The 16,311-nt window shown below is 39.8% G+C and overlaps 1 protein-coding gene across 4 annotated transcripts in view; it reads right to left on the bottom strand.

Moving 5' to 3' along the window:
- Positions 1-86: 86 nt before the first annotated feature.
- The window catches only part of brip1 (BRCA1 interacting helicase 1), a 65,224-nt gene continuing 48,999 nt past the window's right edge, over positions 87-16,311 (bottom strand). For all 4 annotated transcript variants that reach the window (XM_017491656.3, XM_017491655.3, XM_017491658.3 and 1 more), the window contains one exon: positions 87-308. In XM_017491656.3, the coding sequence (XP_017347145.2) occupies positions 231-308 (78 nt within the window). In that variant the 3' untranslated portion in view covers positions 87-230. The remainder of the gene's footprint in view (positions 309-16,311) is intronic.

Here is a 16,311-nt window from a genome sequence, read left to right as displayed (position 1 = left end):
TGCAGTGCTTTGAATGTTGATGTGAATTGAGTTTTCAGTGAGAAATGTAAGCCAACATTCATGACCATAAGCACAAGTAAGGTTTTATACAAACTTTTATTGTGCAACATCAGCAATATTGTGTAAGGCTGTCATTTATCGTTACTGGAGTAAAGTATACAGTTGGGTTTATAAGAAAAAGTAAGATTACTTGCATGCATGCAAACCCCTAAAGAGTGTGAAAATGCAGCTCACTGCTGACTCCCTTGAACAGGCCCAAGAGTCCTGATCCTAGAGCAGAACCGCAGTGCTGATGGAACCAACCAGATCTGAGGGAAGAGAAGAACAGAGAGTCTGTTTCTTTTGAAAAGTGCCACAAAAAGAAACCCTTAATGATATACACTGTAGCTACGTATTCTATGAAGGAATTCCAATGCTATGATAAATGAACGTGCTATGATTATCTCAGCTTTAAGATAGATGGCCCCATTGCCCTGAGGTTGAGGTCCAGAGCAATATACAGTGAGAAGAGTTGAGAGAAGCATTATGTGGCCTTTTAATCTGCTTTTAAAAACTGACCCACTCTCTCATACTTAAGTCCACCTCTGATAAATCTCAGATCACTTAAAAAGAACCTCTGCTCATTGTCATCTGATCAAAACTTAACTGGATGCTTTTTTTTCTGCTGAAGCTTCTTTCACAGGATATAAGAAGACAACCTAGACCCTGAAGATTTATAAGATTTAACTTCCCACATAAAAAGTACTCTATCACCATTAAAGGGAAGTCAGGTTTAAGCCTAACATTGAACACTATAGCTTGCAGTATCTGTTTGTGCAAAAATGGGACTTGGGGGCATCTGGAACTCATTGGGGTGTATCTGGCCGTGCCTCTCCCCACCTCTGCCTTGCCCTTCTCCCGCTGCTTCCCACTGTTGCCCCTAAATCCTGTCTGAGAGCTGCCTTGGCTGGGCACACTCTGACCTGGGAGCTTAAGTCTGTTTCTCTTGTAAAAGCAGGACCTTCTTTCCGAAAAAGCACTCAGAAACACGCTTTAAATACTTTAGAGGGGATTTAATATCAAGTCCATTATGGCCTTTTTGGAGACCAGTAAATAGTCAATTAGTGGATCATTTTGATTCAATCCACATGCAGCCGGATCTGCTGGGGCGACCAGATGGTTTTATGTGCTCAACGCCCCACCAGTGCTGTTTGGGTGCAACACTGAGGTGACTGAGAGGGAAGGGACACTTTACAGAGAACACAGTTGTTCCACTCTTCTCACCTGGCTACAGACTCCAAACAAATGTGGTCATGTTTGACAATAAACACAGCAACTTACTCTACTCGAAGTAATGTTATCCATGTCAGCTAGTTACACATTCTGTACAGTCCGCAACGACAACAAAGTTAATTGGATGAGTTAAGGCTAGTGGAAAACTGAAAAGTGGGCTCAAAAGGGAGGGACATGCTGGTAGAAGTTCAACTTTAGTGGTGGGACACACTGTGGCAGTCCTCCTTGATCAAAAGATACATCTGGTTGGCTCCAATAAAACATAAACCTAACTAAGAGGCTTTAGATAAAAGCAGCAATAAAAATTATTAATTACATTGTGTGAGAACCATGGATTAGAGTTTTTATCCACAGGGTTACATAAAGGCCTCAGAAGGCGATGTACAATGTGTTGTGATGGCAGAAGAACACAGTCCCACATAGAAGAACAGGCATAAGGAATAAAACTACGGCTTAGCTTTATTTCTCTAATTGGCTATTTAGCCAATCAGAATGAAAATCAGAAATCTGAATAACACTGTCTCCTATCCAAAACCATACCTCAATAAAGTATGCACATTTGTAGAAATCACAGAGACTACTTTGATGGCTCCAATGAATGCAGGAGCTAGGTCTGCAAATGATTTCAATGGAATCGCATGGCTAGTACAGTGCCTATAGACAATCATATGACCCTGCCAAAAACCTTAACTTCAGTCACATTACACCCTGGAAATTAAAATAAATTTATTCTAAATTTTACCTGCTGCACTTACACATTATAACCCTCAACATCTATGTGAAAATGACAACAAACAAAAAAAATCTGAACAATTATTAAAATCTAATTAGTGAAATACCTGATTTGTGATCAGCCCTTTAGAATAACCATTATAAACATGCTCAGGTACAACCAGTCACTTCCCAGATCACACACCATGCTAATTGCCCTCCACCTGACAACAATTGCAGTGGTTTTGATTACTTCATAAGAAAACCAGCTGTTCCATGATGATTCCATTACTACTAGTGCATGGCAATGCAAAGAATACATCATGGTTGGAAAGGTGCTTTCAAAAGGGCTCCGGGACAAAGTTGTGGAGTAGCACAAGTTAGGAGAAGGATACAGAAAGATTTCAAAGGCTTTAACTATCCCTCTGAGTACCATACAGAGCATTATTAAGAAGTGGAAAGCATATAGCACCACCAACACCTTGCCTAGCTCAGGCCATCCCTCCAAACTGGATGACCGAGCCAGGAGATATTGATAAGGAAAGCTACCAAGAGGCCAGTGGCAACGTTGAAGGAAAATCCTTATGGCTGAGATTGGGCAGTCTGTGCCAAGTCAGAGCCCTGACCTAAATCCAAGTGAAAATCTGTGGATAGACTTGAAGGCAGCAGTCAATCGCTGCTCACCACAAAATTTGACTGAACTCCAACAATTCTACAAGGAAGAATGGGCAAATATTCTCCAATCTAGGTGCACAAAGCTAATAGAGCCATATCCAAACAGACTGATGGCTGTAATTAAAGCAAAAGGTGGCTCTACAAAGTATTAAATCATGGGACTGATCCCTTTTCCAAATCTGTTTTATTGTAGTTTTCTTTTCTTTTCTTTTCTTTTTTTACATTTCTGAACTGAAGGCAGAATGTGTAAATAAAGCTGGAACAACAACAAAAAAATTAAATAGGTTTTGATTTCAGATTGTAAGACAAAAAAAGTGACTATGTGGTATGATGATTTTCTGTAAGCACTTTATATAAAAGCAAGTCATTAGTTTAGCATGTGTGTATGTGCATCTGTGTTTGTCACTGGGAAAGAGGGATATATAGATGGGTGAAAGATGTTGAGTAGTTTGTGAGAGGTATGTCTTCCCTATACCCCCTTCCAAAACATCCCAGCTGGTATTAAGGTGGGAACATGACAACAACAACATCAACAGCAACAAATGTCTTGTTCAGTTCAGTATCCAATGCTTGTCCAAGTTTTTGGGACACTTTGCCTCTTTTTGAAATTTTCCAAGTAAGGTTTGACTTTTAACAACCCTAATTATGCTTGTCTGTAATCCCATCTTAACAGTTGTTTAGTGGCAATGGCTGCAGGGAAGGCTTAAGCGCTAAGTCCTGCCAGCTCCTTAGATGGTTAAGTAAAGAATTTTATGGACAGGAAGGAGGTGGTGGGCTCTGTAATGGTTTGGCCTTCCCTGTCACATGGCTTTAACCCACTATTCTTGGTGGACTTGGAAAAATATATTCAAGAGAGGTATTCAACCACTTCCAAAAATCTCTGGGAAACCCTGTAAAAGACGTGGTACTGCATTGCTCAGTGCCTATTAATCTGTGGAGTACCAATCAGAGTGTAAACTGATACATCTGATTTACTTGTTACTTAGGATTTAGGATTAGTTTCACATGACAAATTATGAAACAAATCAAAAAACAAAAAAACAAAAACCCATTGGCTTAGTGGCACGTGGGACTGTAAACACCCTCATAAACCTTTCATTCATCAGCCAGAAAAATAACAATAGAAAAATAAAAATAAACCTTTGCCAACATGATGCTTAATAAATTATTAGATGATTATAAATAATTAGTTTAAAACATTTTTTGTATTGCACCCAGCTTTAATTTTCACTTTTTGTTCATCTTCCTAATATTCAGAGCACCTCACATGTCCACAGCTGTTCTTTAGCTCAGCTTAGCAGCTCACAGCTAGAAAAATGCCTCCTGCATCCCAAAATATATGGCATGTTTGGTTCACTTCCTATAGTTGGGTCAAACTGCAATTGAACTGCACGAGTTCAATTGGAACCGGCCCGAGACCAGCTCGCTCAGATGGTCTTGGACCTGTTACTTTGGTCCACACCCAAATGCAAATGCTGTGTTCTCTACTACCAAACTACATCAAAGATGAAAACATGCCAGAGTTCAATTCAAACTGACTAAATACAATATAGGTGAAAGAACCCTAAGAAATGCATGGATAAATTGACTGGTCATATGAAGAAAGTCTATGTAGTAGTTGTAGCTGCTGAGAGAGGCTTGTTAGTTAGTCAGTCTAAAGTGTTTACATGCATCATGTGGGATTCCTAAAAAAATTGGTTGGTCTTAAATGCAAATTTAGTATTATTTAATGTCTTTAATGTTATTGGAAACCAGCAAAGAAATGATTCATATATTTTTTTCAATGAAAAGCTTAGTGTGACGATCAGGAGTTTACATTGGCACTTCTGTAAAATAAATTGATGTCAACAGAATAAATGTAATCGCAACATAAACAGCATTCCACAACATTTCATATCACTTTTGTGACACAATTGGCGCTAAAAACAGGTGAGACTTGCTTCTCAATGCTCCTAGAATCCCAGCAAGTTCCACATGCCCTCTACATAAAAGACTGCAAATTTGCTTTTGACCATTGTTTCATAGCTATGGAGGAGCCTTCCCTCTCTGCTTCCTCTTTGCATTTGTATTAAATGAATAGAGAGATTGTGTTTACAATAGTGGATTCCTCAAGCTGCCCCTGCAGTCTTTTTACTCTCCCACACCCCAGCACTCCTTTAAAGGCATTACTCATTTACGGAGGTGGAAAACCAATTTGTTTAAGCCTGAGGCTGGGTTTGCGTTTTTCTCACATGAACCAGAACCATCTCCAGAACACTGATATTTGGTTGTGGCCCAAAATAACAAACCCTTACCTTCTAGACAAAAAACATGTAAAATAGCACTGGACTGTTGGGATAGTCTACTGAGACTGTTTTGATAAAAATGGAGCAAGTCTGCTAGTAGTCCCTAAATGTTCCGTGAAATGAAGCTGACGTCCTCCCTCTTGTTGGCTTTCACCATCCAGACCATCAATCCCCTCTACTGGCTAAACTGTGTGACTGCAGCGTATGGGACACTTCAATGTTTTATGTTTAATTTAACAACTTTCCATTATAATGTGTGTATGGTCATACAGTTAGGGAAAATAAGTAAATGGATACTTTTGTTTTGTTATTTCATATATGTCCAGTGAATACATCCAATTCAAATGTACACATAACATTTTCATGAATACAGTATGAACAATAAAACTTTTACAGATTCTCCAAGGTAGTTAGAATTTTTAGAAATTCTGCATGCACATTTCCCAGAAATGTTTTTTTTGGGGAAAAAAGAGAATTAAAAAACTTCCAATACACAGCTTGCAAAAGTGCGCCCATATTTTTAATATTTAGAATGTGGCAGTGTTCAGAATCAACCAATCACATTTTCAGACTCATGTTACAGTGAGGGAAAAAAGTATTTGATCCCTGCTGATTTTGTATGTTTGCCCACTGACAAAGAAATGATCATTCTATAATTTTAAAGGTAGATTTATTTGAACAGTGAGAGACAGAATAACAGCAACAACAACAAAAAAAAAAATACAGGAAAACGCATATCAAAAATGTTATAAATTGATTTGCATTTTAATGAGGGAAATATGTATTTGACCCCTCTGCAAAACATGACTTAGTACTTGGTGGCAAAACCCTTGTTGGCAATCACAGAGGTCAGACAGTTCTTGTAGTTGGCCACCAGGTTTGCACACATCTCAGGAGGGATTTTGTCCCACTCCTCTTTGAAGATCTTCTCCAAGTCATTAAGATTTCGAGGCTGACGTTTGGCAACTCGAACCTTCAGCTCCCTCCACAGACTTTCTATGGAATTAAGGTCTGGAGATTGGCTAGGCCACTCCAGGACCTTAATGTGCTTCTACTTGAGCCACTCCTTTGTTGCCTTGGCCATGTGTTTTGGGTCACTGTCATGCTGGAATACCCATCCACGACCCATTTTCAATGCCCTGGCTGAGGGAAGGAGGTTCTCACCCAAGATTTGACGGTACATGGCCCCGTCCATCGTCCCTTTGATGCGGTGAAGTTGTCCTGTCCCCTTAGCAGAAAAACACCCCCAAAGCATAATGTTTCCACCTCCATGTTTGACGGTGGGGATGGTGTTCTTGGGGTCATAGGCAGCAATCCTCCTCCTCCAAACACGGCGAGTTGAGTTGATGCCACAGAGCTCCATTTTGGTCTCATCTGACCACAACACTTTCACCCAATTGTCCTCTGAATCATTCAGATGTTCACTGGCAAACTTCAGACGGGCATGTATATGTGCTTTCTTGAGCAGGGGGACCTTGCGGGCGCTGCAGGATTTCAGTCCTTCACGGCGTAGTGTGTTACCAATTGTTTTCTTGGTGACTATGGTCCCAGCTGCCTTGAGATCATTGACAAGATCCTCCCGTGTAGTTCTGGGCTGATTCCTCACTGTTCTCATGATCATTGCAACTCCACGAGGTGAGATCTTGCATGGAGCCCCAGGCCGAGGGAGATTGACAGGTCTTTTGTGTTTCTTCCATTTGCGAATAATCGCACCAACTGTTGTCACCTTCTCACCAAGCTGCTTGGCAATGGTCTAGTAGCCCATTCCAGACTTGTGTAGGTCTACAATCTTGTCCCTGACATCCTTGGAGAGCTCTTTGGTCTTGGCCATGGTGGAGAGTTTGGAATCTGATTGATTGATTGCTTCTGTGGACAGGTGTCTTTTATACAGGTAACAAGCTGAGATTAGGAGCACCCCCTTTAAGAGTGTGCTCCTAATCTCAGCTCGTTACCTGTATAAAAGACACCTGGGAGCCAGAAATCTTTCTGATTGAGAGGGGGTCAAATACTTATTGCCAAACGTCAGCCTCGAAATCTTAATGACTTGGAGAAGATCTTCAAAGAGGAGTGGGACAAAATCCCTCCTGAGATGTGTGCAAACCTGGTGGCCAACTACAAGAAATGTCTGACCTCTGTGATTGCCAACAAGGGTTTTGCCACAAAGTACTAAGTCATGTTTTGCAGAGGGGTCAAATACATATTTCCCTCATTAAAATGCAAATCAATTTATAACATTTTTGACATGCGTTTTTCTGGATTTTCTTGTTGTTATTCTGTCTCTCACTGTTCAAATAAATCTACCATTAAAATTATAGACTGATCATTTCTTTGTCAGTGGACAAACGGACAAAATCAGCAGGGGATCAAATACTTTTTTCCCCTCACTGTAAATACTAGTTAGAATACACCTGTCATCAATTAAAGTGAATGAATACCCCCCAGATAAAGTACAGCTGTGACTGTAACATCCAACTTTTCCCGTTGTGGCCATGGGCTACAAAGACATTACAAAGCAGGTACATGATCTCATTGTTGAAAAATATAAATTAGGAGAGGGTTACAATTTTTTTTTCCAAGGCATTGGATATACCATAGAACACTGTAAAGACAATAATCAACAAATGGAGAAACTATGGCACGACAATGACACTACTACAAACAGGTCTTCCCTCTAAAAATTGATGATAAGATTAGGAGAAAACTGGTCAGGGAGGCTTCCAAGATGCCTACGCCAACAATAAAAGAATTGCATTAATTTCTGGCAAGTACTGGTTGCTCCCTTCATGTGCCAACAATCTCCTGAATTCTTCATATCTCAGGGCTATGGTGTAGGGTGGCAAAACGGAACCCTTTTTTAACCAAAAAAAAACCAAACAAAAAAAACATTCAATCTCCCACAACCATATGTAATGTGTTATGGTCTGATGTGACCAAGAGAAACAAAACAAAAACAAAACAGCACATTACCAAAAGCACACCATCCCTACAGGGAAGCATGGTGGTGGAATGATCATACTTTGAGGCTGTTCTTCATCAGCTGAAAGTGGGGCTTTAATCAGGTTGGAGGGAATAATGAATAGCTCCAAATACCAGTCAATTTTGGCATGAAGCCTTACGCCGTCTGCTAAAACACTTAAGATGAAGAAGAATTTCACCTTTCAGCATGACAACGACCCAAACCAAATCTCCAGACCAACAAAGGAATGGCTTCATCAGAACAAGTTCAAGGTTTTAGAATGTCCCAGCCAGAGTCCAGATCTAAATCCAATCAAAAATCTGTAGGGTGACCTGAAGAGGGCTATGCACAGGAGACGCACAGACAATCTGTCAGAGTTAGAATGCTTTTGCAAGGAAGAATGGCAGAATATTGCTAAGTCAAGATTAGCCATACTGATTGACTCTTACTCAAAACCCCCCCAAAAAACATGTCATCACACCACCAGGCATGCATTGTTGTCATATAACAGCAAGACCTTTTGTGAATTATTCTTTACTTACAGTCCCCTCCAAAATTACTGGAAAAGCAAGGCCAATTATTTTGGTTGCTATACACTGAAGACATTGTATATTCATCAAAACATGAATATGAGACAATAGATCAGAATTTCAGCTTTCATTTCCTGATATTTGTCAATAAATTGGGGTGTGCTCATATACCTCTAGCTAGAAATTATGCCAAACCAAAGGCATAGGAGCCCATGGACAACTATCAGTGGCATACTGGTTTACACTAAGCATCCTACTGTAAGCCTACAAAGAAAGACAAACTTAGTGATTCCCTCCCTTAATTCAGGCTCCAGTGAGCCTTTGCAAGTCATCCTCCTCATGAGCTTAAGCTGTCGCAAACTGAAGCCTCTTGGTCATCACCTCTATTTTATTGTACTTGAAAATCCTACCTATATAGCATGCCCATAAGACATATTACATATCCACATGGTGGTATGAAAATTTGGAGTGAAAAAGATAGTGAATCCTTTACAAGAATTCAGGTGTTTACAGTCAATCTGAATAAGGGTATGGTTAAGAAGTTTTTTTTGTGTTGTTTCTTAATCTCGGAGACACTTGGACACCAATGCCAGCATGGAAAAACAGCAACAAATGAAACACAAGATCGGGAACGGATGGTGCCTTCAGCGTCTTAATCATGCTATCTTTCAGTATTACTGCACTCGTGGTGTGAAAAGAGGAATGTTTGTGGAGGCGTTATGCAAACAACACTAGGGCGGTAAGCAGGTGAGGTCAGATCATTCAATGTGTTTGAACGATGGTGAATGTGCTTCCTGTATTAAAACTGACTATTTGTGTGAGTCTAATTTTGTGTTGGCAGCACTGTCTGGGAAAAAAGTGAAAAACACTCATCACAAAGGAATAGTGTTCTCAGACAGTTTATAATTGCCCTTCAGGTGATAATGGGAGAGACAGCAACACCTTCCCTAACTGTTTGAGATCTCAAAGATAGATAAGCACCAACATATAGTTTCTATAGATACTAAATTGCATAAAATTCCCTAATGTATGGTTAATATGGTCACTATAGTTGAACATGACTGCTTTGCTTATAAGCAAGCTGCTAGTGTGTAAGAGTGACAGAGTATGTGAGTGTGCACACATATGACTAATCTCCGATCCCTCAGATGAAGAATTTCTAAGGCAAGCTCACGATCATCAGGCCTCAGGCATAAACATGCAGCACACAGGAAATCTCCAAATGACCATTACATTAAAACAGAATCTACAGAATCAAGAAATTGCATAGACATTTGGAATGAGAATGTCTGTTTTGGAGGAAGAAATTGTGCACAGTCTGCTAGAGTGCCAGGAAAGTGTTAGTAAGGGAATTCTTCACTATGATAGTAGGTTTCAGGCTTCAGTCCCGATGGCACAGATAGCTGTCTGCCTTGGTAAGATGATGACAAAGGAGATAATTGTTCAAGACTTCGACATATGTAGACATACAAAAACACACACACCCTGGATTATTTCTGGCACTTTACACCTTCACCATATAAAGGAGTCATTATAATACGTAAAGAATGAAATAACTGCATCGTCTCCTTAGAGCTCTATATAGCAGTTTGTAGATTGTCCAGTAATGAGGCAGACCACTTGGTGAGCACTCTCATTACAATTGCATTTGGCAAGTTCTGTAGTTGACAAGCCTCAATAACCTACAGTTTCATGTTTTTCATGCTCTAACATGCCTGGTTCAAGTGTAAAGCACATGACAGTTAGCCAAATCATTGTATCAGGTGTGTAAGAACAGGAGACACTACTAGTGACTGGGAACCACTATCCTGCCAGTATGAGCTCCATAATGACAACTGCTACTTTTTTTATTTATTAGTTATCTAGACACACAGATCAATCTGTAACAAATTAAAATATATAGTTGGTTTATTTGCATTTTCAAGTTGAGGGTATGCTGTGTGCAATTTTGATGCCATTTCACACCTTATTTGCTCCCACCTCTGGAGTTTTCTTCCACCCATTTTTCTCTTTTGTGTTTGACTTTTGTTTTATTGTTCTTTTGTCATGGGTTGGGTTTGTGCACTGGTTGCTAGTAGTGCTGGAATTACTCTGTCTGCTGTCCGTGGATTGAGTATAGCACCTTTTCACTTTCAGTGTGCCTGGTAATTTTTTTTTGAAGAGAGGGATGTTTGCTCCTTTGATTCTTGATTTGCACCGATTGATAAACTTGTTCTGGGTGGTCTCGGGGCTGCTTGACCCTCTGTGCCTCAAGGTGCAGCTCTAGAAATCCATGTTGCAGCTTTTGAAGTAGTGCTCAGTGCTAATGCGGCTATGCAGATCACTGAGACTACTATGACTAGTTAGGCCACTTTGACTTGATCTCAATGACAGTCTTACTGCATAGGCACAACAATAGTGTTTTCATGAATGTTTACTTATATTACAAATGAGGTCACTTAATGACTCATCTCTGTCTCTGGGGAGATAGGTCAAACTGAACTGGCATGTGCCAATGCTGGTGAGAAAGATAGTCACTCTGTCTGTCTATACACTCCTTACTGGTGTATACACTGCTATGACAAAGTGGTAGCTTTTTATGTGAGGTTCCGTGCCTCCCAACTCCAGGGGAACCAAAGTTAAAAGAAGGACCGCCAGGCGTCAAGCACCAAGCTCTGCTATCCTGAGAAATCTGAGTAAATTTTCATGAAAAGCTGAGACAGTGTTTTATCTCATCATCTCCCCCAACCTGACAGCCTCTGGCTCACCATCTGATGCAGCTGGAATGCAGAGATACAGTGAAAGGACTAGAGTGCCAACAATATCTTTTATAGCTGGATAATCAGAAAGATGGGTAAGGAATTCCAAAAATTTAAGGTGTTCTTTCAGTTATATCCCAGGGACCCAAAGTGCACAAATACAATGTTTTTTTTTTTTTTTTTTTTTAAATATATATTTTCTAAATACGGAATTAATTAAAACTATAGGGTAAAAGAGTTCCAAATCAGATAATAAAAAACTGTGTGGTAGTACAAACAAACAAAAGTCAATCATCATTACATTTTACTTCATATTATTCAAAGTAATATTTATTCAGTCCCCACCAGGATAAAGCTTTTCTCCTCTACATTTAAGCTTTCGCCAAATTTAGGCGAGCCTTCTATATCCTGACAGCTGAAATATTCTGTATCCACCAAGTTAGCAAGCACTCCTGTACCATACCACACAGGAGGGAGCAGTGTATGATTAATGCTGGATTAGGTGACATCCTGGGTAAGTATCCAAATCTTTGTTGATTGAATAATGCATGCTGAATAAAGCAAGCTGAAATGAATTAAGAACCAAAGTGTGAGAACGGAAGAGTAACTGTTTAATTATTGTTAAATATGACAAGACGCCATGGGATGTCACCAGCTTAAATCAACGATATGAATATACAGGACAGGTACTGGCAGAGCTATTAGACAATTAAGAGACTTAGTAGAAAAAAATGAACAAAGGCATCAAACAAACCAACAAATATAACACAAAAAGGTCCAAGATACCAAGTCACTAATCGTTTATCTCCATAACTGGTAAAGTTGTGCCCAAAAATTTGCACACCGCTTGCAGAATCTGCTAGATCTTAATACTGTTAAAATAAGAAGGATCATAAAAATCCCATGTTTTTTATTTAGTACTGTCCTGAATACGCTATTTCACATAACAGATGTTTACATACAGTCCACAATAAACAAACATTCACTGATGATGATGAAGAAGGCAACACGATACATTAAGAGCCAGGGGGATATAAATCTTTGAACAAGATGATAATATTACTGATAGGTGACAGGACACTCTACCAGCGACTGATAGAACTCAAATACACATTGAGAAAAAAGCAGAACCCCCACCCCCCAAACACACACACTCTCTCTCTCGGCTTAAGACCACCACATTAGCTTTAATCCCAAGTCAATACATCACTGTAGTCCCTGTGTGCTCCTCCCTTGTTTACACTTCAGATTAGTCGCATAGCCTGTGCCTGTGTTTGTCTGTGTGTACTGGGTGTTTGTGTGTGAGCGCACTGTGTGCATAAGGACAAGAGAGAGCAGAGCTCATTTGTCAAGTGACAGCATGTGCGAGAGGGGAATCCCTGAGCTTTATTTCTGCCTTAGAAGTAACACCCATGCAGCTATTGGCAGTTAGTATTAGTGGCACCAAATTCTCAACATAAAGCAATTCCCTTTTCTCTTAATGTCGGCCAGATAAATATTGACTAGTGGCAATTTAAATCATCCATTAGCGTGCACACCGGAGCAGGGCTAACAACAAAAGGCTTATGACGGAGACAGTGCTATGGAGGAGGACACAGCCTTGCATGACTTACTATCATTTGTATTCTTTTGTCACATGGAAAACAATGTGAGCTTACAGATGAAATCAAAGAGATGTAATGAATTATTGTGAGAAAAAACTGCTATTAATGTGACATTAATTCTTTCTCATCTTCTTTACAAAAAAAATGATGCAAAGTGGTTTAACTATGCTGTTCTATGTTAAATTTCTAAAAACTATGCCCCACTTGTTTGCGCAAACCGGAGTAAAATTAGGCTCCAACAGATTGCACAGGCCTAGTCAAGTACTCTCACACATCATTGTGTGTTGACAGGTTGTTGTTGGTTCCCACTTGCTTGTGTTACTACTACTTAGTCTCCTAGGAAACCATGTTGTTCTAGGCACTCCATTAGTTTTTGCGTGTCTGAAGTGTGTGCTTTCCTGCACTTTCTGAACACACAAAAGCATCTTCATAATCTTCCCGACACTTCAAAATGTGAGATCCCTCCAAAGCTGAACACAATGGCTTTCTACTTAAATGAATCCTGTTTATTTTCAATAAGGCCTATGAAGTAGACTCAGAGAAAAGATCAGAAATACATCAGACAAACACAAAAGAGAGATTTTTGCCTGTATTTGTATTGCTGATTGCCACAACCTAGACGAAAGTTTGAACAGCTATGCAAAGCTGGTGCTAGAAGACATGGGGCTCATTTGCAAAAATGGCATTCACTCACCATCAAGCAAATGATTGAAAGGGCCTTGGAGGTTGTAAACAAGCAGTCATTTCCATCTGATGACGAAGGACCAAAAGTGGAGGATTCACACAGCGAGATGTGTTAGTAAACAGCACCCCCTACCTCCTTAAAGACAAGCTGCATTAAGGAAGTAAAAGAGGTGGGAGTGTTCCGGCCATTGCAGCTCAACTAAGATAACAGGAAAGAGAGCAATGGGAGAGCACTGGCGTGCCAAAAGACGAAGGCAGATTGTATTGGTTTTGTAACAACCAGCACATGCAACCATATCGCCTGCTTATGGCATAACTTGACAAATAATTAGAAAAACACAATTGAGGAGCAGAAACTTGGTCACAAATGGGACAAAAATGAAAGCCAAAAAATATACAATGATAATACTTCAAAATGAAGCACCGTCTGATATTAATGGTGAATTACTGGGATCTGAGTCATCTTGCCATTCTCAATGCTGACAGTCTGCTCTACAGGAAGCCATTCTCTGCAACTCTTCTCACCATTGGTGGATAAACAGCATAGATCTGACTGTACTGCATAGGGTTAAATGTTTCACCTGGCCTATGTTATTGCCATGTACCTCCCACAGTGTTCAGAGTAGGTGCTTCATTCACAGTTGGTTAAGACACCCTTAAAGAACCTTTTGTATCCCTGTCAATAATCCTGTTTGTCTTGTCATTATTGCCAGCTTTAGTGCGTCCAGCAAACAAAGCTTTACAGAGATGCTCAGCTCCCTGGCGCTGCAGGATCTACAGCATGGCAATTATCGACATGTTCACTCCACTTGTGACAATCCATCATCTCCTCAAAACCTTGTTTAACAGCACAACAGCAAACACTGCAATGGAGGGAATCAAGAGACTGTAAGGGCTAAAATTAAATTGTGATAATTACTGTCACCGAGGGCCTGCTCAAGAGATCAAGAAAGTATCGATTCTCATGAAGAAATTCTCAGCGAGAGAGATGTTTATTCAGATATCATGCTGTGAGTTTGTCATGCCATAACAGAAGATTAACTTTTAGTTTGGTATTAAAAAGCATCTAATTGTAATATGTTATTGAAACTTATTCACACAATAAAATATTGTTCTCAAAGAGAATGTAACTTTGGGTGAGAGGTTCACATACATGTAGCATACCAAAAATGTACCTCTCTTGCTGGCAATGAGGTGGCCCTGGCACTAGACAGAGAAAGATTTTTACTCCGGAGAATACTGACATCTCCTGGTTGCAAATACAGAATCTCATGAATCCAAACATTATTTATATAAAAAATGTTTTTTTTTTTTTTTTTAAAGTATAATGATTTACTTTCATAACCAAGGCTTAGAATTTATGAAGCATTAAATCCTAGTAAGTGACATGATTTATATAATTATTATAACATTATATCATAAGGGATAAAGACGTGTATGTTTGGGTATCAAGTTTCAACACAAATAAAGAAAGAAGGATGGGATAATATTTACATCACTCCTTACAAATATGCTTATTAACAAAGCTAGGCACAGCACCTTCCTGTCAGATCAAAAAACGATGTTGTGTTGGCTGTGATTGGAAACGAACTGGGAGAAAGCAAACATGGATCAGCAGAGCAACAGAAAAACACAATGCATCAAAGCAGCACTTTAATGTGACACCTGCTGTGCAGGACTGCAGCTCTTTGTGATTGCACTAAGACACACAGAGGCACAAAGGTGCAGCAGTCCCCGGTTTGCTTTTGTGACTGACCGGTGGCTGTTTGCTTTTGAGGTGTTCTCCTGGTTTGCCAGTGATGCTCCTATTGTCAGGCAGCCTACAGGTATTATGCACTGACACGAAGAGGAAGGGAGGGGAGCTGCGGATGCGTGCGTGGGTCTGGATTCCTGCCAGCTGAGCTTCTCAATGCTGAGAGACACCTGTCCTAACACCTCCCTCTGCTCTTTTACATAGGTAATCCTTTGCTTGGCAGAAAACACAAAGTCCCAGTGCAGGCCTCCTTTGACGACCTAAGTGCCTTTCATCCTTTTTGGAAAATGATAACGCAAAATATTTTCAGTTTCTAAGGCATTACCACTTATGGACAAAAGAAGCTAGGCTCTAGGGTGTTCTGACACCATTTTGTTTTTGGTGTGATCCAGGTGAGAAGCCTGCACAAGTCAAGTTGAGCTTCATTATGGAGTTCTACAGATATGTCATAGTTCATATTGTTGGAGCTCCAAAATCACATAACTGGTCATACCCAAATCTCCAATATCACCAAAAATAAAATTTCTCCACATGAAGACTATTCTGTTGGACCAACGCCTACCAATTATTATTTGGGTGATTATTTGGACCATTTCTCATGGTACTTGTTTATGAGTATTAAAGATGGGCAATTCGCACAGAATTACTCTTTGGAATTTTTAAGGCATAGTACAAATATTCAAACTGCTCTGCATACATGCATAAAAATTACATATATGCCACATAACATTAAGCCTTTATCCTCTGCAGTGTGAGAGGTCCTGCTTCAGACTGTACGAGCTGTAATTAAAGTTTAATCAAAACTAAATATGCCCCGTCTACCATTTAGAAAGACAGCCTTTATTGTCAAATATACAAGTACAGTACAGTGAAATTCTTTTCTCACATATCTCCAAAGACTGTACATCATGGATGACCCCCAACTATATGGGTCATCCACAGTATAAAGCCTCTGTCTATCTCAGATTGTACAGATATGGAGGAAAATTGTCTTTATTTCACAGCAGCGAGTCATTTACACATTTACCATGACTGGGCTAAAATTATTGCACAAGTTACATGCCAGCAGTGTCTTAAATTGAGATATTTTAGACATGTAATTC

The sequence above is a fragment of the Ictalurus punctatus genome, chromosome 17 (genome assembly GCF_001660625.3).
Source record: "Ictalurus punctatus breed USDA103 chromosome 17, Coco_2.0, whole genome shotgun sequence".
Classification (NCBI taxonomy): domain Eukaryota; kingdom Metazoa; phylum Chordata; class Actinopteri; order Siluriformes; family Ictaluridae; genus Ictalurus; species Ictalurus punctatus.
The sequence above is the reverse complement of the archived record's forward strand: the minus strand, read 5'-3'. Positions and strand labels throughout refer to the sequence as shown.